The 5486-nt window shown below is 54.1% G+C and overlaps 1 protein-coding gene across 2 annotated transcripts; it reads right to left on the bottom strand.

The window, feature by feature from the left end:
• Positions 1–1708: 1708 nt before the first annotated feature.
• LOC119324315 (transcription factor TDR-like) lies at positions 1709–4762 on the bottom strand. 2 transcript variants are annotated; one of them, XM_037598100.1, is made up of 7 exons: positions 4579–4762; positions 4091–4295; positions 3910–4014; positions 3638–3806; positions 2934–3443; positions 2363–2824; positions 1709–2261 (listed from the first exon to the last, which is right to left on the bottom strand). In XM_037598100.1, exons 2-7 carry the CDS (start codon positions 4255–4257, stop codon positions 2013–2015), a joined length of 1662 nt encoding a protein of 553 aa, XP_037453997.1. In that variant the 5' UTR covers positions 4258–4295; positions 4579–4762; the 3' UTR covers positions 1709–2012. The 2 variants fall into 2 exon arrangements, with proteins under 2 accessions (XP_037453997.1, XP_037453996.1); XM_037598099.1 differs by lacking the exon at positions 4579–4762 and having other exon boundaries at positions 4091–4515.
• Positions 4763–5486: the final 724 nt, after the last annotated feature.

Below are 5486 nucleotides of genomic sequence, written 5' to 3'. Positions count from 1 at the left end.
TGCCAACGTCTAGGCACCGGCCGGAGGGCCGGTGCCATCTCCATCAACACCATCGCACCTCTCTTCTTCGCCAACGTCAGGTTGGCTTGTAACCTGTCTTTCCCCTCTTATGTTCTTCATCTCCATGCTTGTGTAATTGTTAGCTTTTGGGGAATAAAGGATAAACCTTAGTCATATTTGAGGTGAATGCCCACGCTACATAATACATATCCTCTTCAGAATGTTTGAGTTAATAACCTTCATGAATGTTGTGTAAGTGGCTCCACTCGACATTTCTGCCTTGAGTGACCATGGAGTTTACTACTGTCGTCGTAAAGATAGGGATGTGGAGGGTAAAGAGGTGACATTAATATCCTCTCATCTTTCCCTTTGCAATTTATAGGGGAGTAACGGAGAACCGACTATGGGCTATGTCTACGGGGCAACCCTAAATTATCGTTGCCTTAACCTGAATGTGGGGAGGAATGGTAGTAGTGTATGTGATATGGAGGCTACATATGTAGCACATATGTTGTACCAGGTTCCGCTCACATCAAACATATTAAAATGTCTTAGTTATCAACAACCTAAAACTATGATTATGCATATGTTACATGGATCATACTAGTAAGGATTCTGAATCCCCCGAGAATGCCTATATTACTTAACTGTCGTCCTTTTATTTTACTCTCTTTTTCATTTACCGTTTTTACTTCCTTGTGCGTAGCTAGATAGACCACCTTATTATCATCTCCATAGTAATCAGTAGAATAAACTATTTCCATACTAGGGTCTGGGTTTGAACGTAACTGCGTCTGTGACAACACAATTGCGGTGTTGGCAGTTACCTGTGTGTTTGGGTTCGATAAACTCTACCTATCACGAATTGCAACAATCATGTGCACTTACAAGTCATCACGGCTTAGCAGGGTGGGGCCGGGTAGCGACGCGCCAGGTGGATGGTCGGTGTCGAGGGGACGAAGGAGGTCAGGGTCAAGGTCCACAAAGAGAAAACCAGACCAAGAAAAAAAAATCAGAATAGGCGAAAAAGGGGTTCCCTGCTTTATATATAAAGCAACCATCACCACAACATTCGAGTAAGAAGATACAAACGCACTCCACCACCACACTCAATGCACACACCATGAAGATGGCCGGGCACTGAAAAGACCACCCCAACGACGACCAAGCACCCTGATGATAAGCTGGAGACCACCATGTAGATGAGCAATCCACCAAGGATACGGCCGAAGCGAGGACTCCAAGACGACCAGGAAGGATACGACCATAGGAAGCCGTGACCGTCTGATCTTGAAGATCAAGTTTTCACCCGGAGTGACACGAAAGAAGTGGGAGCACCACGACGGAGCCTGCAAGGTGGAGAACGATGTCACACACCCGTCGCATCGTCGTCACGCACCGCCGCCGTCCCACTCCGGAGCGCCGCCGAGCTGCCAGGCCCAGCTCTGAGCGCTGCATCCGGCCCGCGTTACATCCCCCGCGTGCGGAGATGAGAGAGCCCCGCCGCCGCCAGCGACGACGCGGGAGCGTCGCGGGAGGGCTGTCTCCACTTTCTTTTCTAGTCGGAGTAGAATAAAAAAAGAACAGACCGTGAAAGGAAAATGATGAATAAAAACCCGCCTGCGTGGCACGCGTGCCTAACTTAGCACAAAATCGGGAGGAAAATACAATGGGGTAAAATGTTGCATAACTTTGATAAAATGGCTTATAATTTGATATTTTTTTCTAATTGAGGTAAAATCTGTCACAAAGTGGAAATTTGGGGGTAAAAAGTAGAATTAACTCAAAGAAAAAAAAAGGAAATTAGGTGCCTCGGAGTTATCACGAATTCACCCAAATAACAAACAATTTGATTCCATTGCCCTGTCCTCGAGTTAATTAGTTAAACTTCACACATTTTAACGAACAAACGAGGGAAAACAAACTACGAGCAGGAAGGGAACTAATTACGTAGTATATCAACTAATTAATCCATCCATGCACCTATCGTAGCGAATAATAAAGGGAATCTATCAATCCATGGCGAGGTACTGCAGATGCTGATGATGATACCCTCCCAGCACCTGGTGGTGCAGCTGGTAGTGGTCCCCGGCCGCCGCCGGCACCGCCTGCCCGTCCATGCCATCGAGCTTCGCGTTCGTCGACGGCGGCGGAGGGAGCCGGGACGACCACGCGCCGCCCCCGCCGTACATCTCCCTGGTCACCTCCAGCAGCGAGTCCCTCACCCTGTCCGCCGGCACGGCCGCCTCGTTGTCCTTCATCTGCAAACCAACCAAATTAAGCCCACCGTGAATCCCTATCAGCATGCTGCAACAATGGCGGTCGGTCGGCGGGGGTCGTCGCCGGCGAGAGAGGAACGTACGACGGCGCGGAAGACGTTGAGGACGAGCTTGTTGTAGGAGGTGACGTTGACGCTGGTGATCTGGAGGCCAAGGGCGGCGATCTCGCCCATGATGCGGACGAAGCGCCCGGACTTGTGGGAGCAAAGCACCTGCAGGAAGAACTCCTTCCCCTCCACCTGCCGGACCTCCACCTGCGGCTCCATGTCCTGATCCTCCGCCTCCTTCCCCTCCTCGTCTCCGGCCTCCTCCTTCCGGGCCCCCTTGCCGCCGGCGGACGGGAATGGCTGCTGCTGCGGCGAGTCCTCGTCGTTGTCGAGGCCCGGCGGCGGGTGGTCGTCGAGGAGCACGTCGGGGGCCTTGCTGTCGCCGCCGGTGCCCCCCCGCGGGTTCGGGTCCTCCAGCTCGTCCTGCAGGTCCTTCACCTGCTTCTGCAGCCCCACGATGTAGTCGATCGCGTCTCCGAGGATCGACGCACGGTCCATCTGCCGGCATGGATCGAGGCGCTCTCTTTGAGCTTTGAAATTTACAAGAATCATGCATGGCGCGCGGCGGGCCGGCGGGCGGCGGCCATGGAAGGATGATACTGATTACCTTGGTGATGTTGGGGACGAGGGACCGGAGCGTGTAGAGGCGGTTGTTGAGCTTCTTGCGCCGCCTCCGCTCCGCGATGAGGTTCTTGCACTGCTGCCGCTTCCCTCCGCCGTCTTTGCCGGAGCCCCTCTGCGTCTCGCCGTCGTCGGGGTCCCCCAGCTGCATGTCGCTCCTCTCCGACCCCGAATCCGCCCTCCCCACGCCCGAGCCGTGCAGCTGCTGATGCTCCTGCGCCACTGCCGACGGCCGCTCGCTGCTCTCTGCCGCGTACTGCCACCCGACGCCGGCCGCGCCGTCCTCCTGCACTCCCGCCAGGAATGGCTCGCCGGAGCCGCTTCCCCCTGCGCCGTCGAATAGGTTGAGCGACGCCGCCGCGTAGAGCCGCCCCTGGTCAGCTGCCGCCGCTGCCGCGTCCCACGCAAACCCCTGCGCCTCCGTCTCCTGCCACCCCTGCCCACCGCCGCCGCACTGCGCCATGACCAGCTCCGCCATCTGCTGCTCCTCCGCCATCTGCATTAATGGCACCGAGTCAGGTCAGCCGTATATATACACCACGCATCATGGAAACGCAAAGGCTGTTGCGTACGGTGCACCGCCGTTGCCGCCGCCGTCGCGTCAGCTCACGCGAACCGCGTGCTCCCTAACTACTTCCAAACCAAACTGATATTTCCCATCACCGGCCACGCACGCACGCACGCACGTACGTATCTCGAAGCGAAGAGCTCGACGATGCCGCCGGCGACGGGGACGAGGAGCCGTGTCTTTTCGGCGCCGCTGGAGGCAGCCTCGTAGCCCGTGAGTAGATCCGGACCCGGCGCCCCGCCGCTGCTCTGCCAGATCGGCTGGTTCGACAGCAGCGCCTGAGCGTGCATCCTGACCATCCAACAAAATCAACAGTCAGAGATCCGGCCAAAAATTAATGGCGATCGACAATTCGACATGACCGGCCGGCAGAAGAAGATTGTAGTTTAATTACCCGATGGAGGAGGAGTCGAGAGGGATGGAGGAAGGGACGTCGGCGAGCGTGGCCACCTGCGCCTCGAACTCGGCGCTGCAGCAGAACCCCGTCATCTCCAAGAACCTGTCATGCATGATAGATCATCGTCATCTAGCTCTGGCTGCAAGAATCGCATCAACAATCGAACACACGCGCATACCTCTGGTCAGGAGAGAGCCGCCAGTAGATGCAGTAGTCCCAGCCGTGGGCGCCGCCGACGAGCGGCCTGAGGGCAGCCTCCACGGTGCCGCCGCCTCCCTCTCCATGGCCATGAACAGACGCAAGGCCGCCGATGATGCTCTGCTGGTGATATTCTCCTCCTCCCATCGCTCAGCTCAGCGCCAGTGCGCAGTGGTCAGCTTGTCCTAGGATTGAGCAAGTGATCAGTGACACATCATACACGCAAGGCTTTCCCTGCTGTCAGGAATCAGGATAGGATTTGTTGATGTCACCGGTGGCACACACGATCGCAGGCAGCAAAAGGTACATTATACAGTACTAGTATCATGCATGCATCATGAATTCATGATCATCAGCAAGCAAGCAGAGGATCGAAATCAAGTGTTAGCTAACAGAAATACATAAACCTAGCTAGACTGCTGTTATAGGCAGCTAGCTGTTCTTGGATGGGGTCAGAAAGAAAGCTACCTTTCAGAACGCTTCCCGGCGGTCGGTCGACGGATCAGCCGAAAGCAATTGCTAACCGAAGAACCGCTTCAACTGAAGGCTGCCACAGGGGTGTTGCATCATCAGCAAAGTATGTATAGGGCCATACACCTCTATGCCATTTTGGGGATGCAATTCAGAAATGCAAGTGCCTAATTATATTACCGGTGAAAACTGAAAACCTGACAATTAGCATGAATGTGCTCTCGCTTTTATCCATCGCCGCGCCGGTGTCATCGCCGTGATCGGAGGCTGTTATAGGTAGGTGGGGTGCAAGAAAAGTGTGAGGGATTTCAAAATTTAATTTATATATCTTGACTCTACTAGTAAAGATGGGGAATGCAAATGCAAATGATATGCGGCTCAGTCGATTAATGGCAGTTATCAGGATGCAGTTCTGATGAGAGGCTATGCCCCCGGTTCTGCTATGGAAGGTAAGGTGTGGTGTCATGGCCTCATGGGGACGCAGTGTGCACACTGCCACTTCCTCATGATCCAGCCAGGAAATGACGCTAATGGCATGCGGCTGAACGATGAGGCAGCTAAGGGCAGGAGGGGCACGCATGTCATTTCGCCCAGGGATGAGAGCAGGACGGGGTGACATCGGAGGTTGTTTGCATCGGCAAGAGCTGCTTCGCTGATGAAGATATCTGCTGACGAAATGTGTTACTCTACCGTCCACGCATCACCCAGTTTGTCATGATCATTCACACACGATGTAAAAGGACACACACAACAGAAATTCTTACTGCCGAAAAGAAAAGGAAGGAGCGATAATGGATGGATGGATTTCTAAAGCAGAATTGTTTTGCAATTTCGGGCATGAAATGTGCCACCAGCGGTATGAGTATGCTTGCTTTCTTTTAGAGCATCTCCAGACGTGTAAAAAC

This window comes from Triticum dicoccoides, chromosome 6B (assembly GCF_002162155.2).
Source record: "Triticum dicoccoides isolate Atlit2015 ecotype Zavitan chromosome 6B, WEW_v2.0, whole genome shotgun sequence".
Taxonomy (NCBI): Eukaryota; Viridiplantae; Streptophyta; class Magnoliopsida; order Poales; family Poaceae; genus Triticum; species Triticum dicoccoides.
Note: the sequence above shows the minus strand (reverse complement) of the source record. Positions and strands in the feature narration are given on the sequence as shown.

Excerpts from the sequence above, each read along its gene's own strand:
- LOC119324315 (XM_037598100.1), bottom strand. The coding sequence starts at position 4,257 with ATGGGAGGAGGAGAATATCACCAGCAGAGCATCATCGGCGGCCTTGCG. Across the intron at positions 4,015-4,090 it reads CGGCTCTCTCCTGACCAGAG|GTTCTTGGAGATGACGGGGT; the intron begins GTATGCGCGTGT and ends CATGCATGACAG. Across the intron at positions 3,807-3,909 it reads CTCGACTCCTCCTCCATCGG|GATGCACGCTCAGGCGCTGC; the intron begins GTAATTAAACTA and ends TTGGATGGTCAG.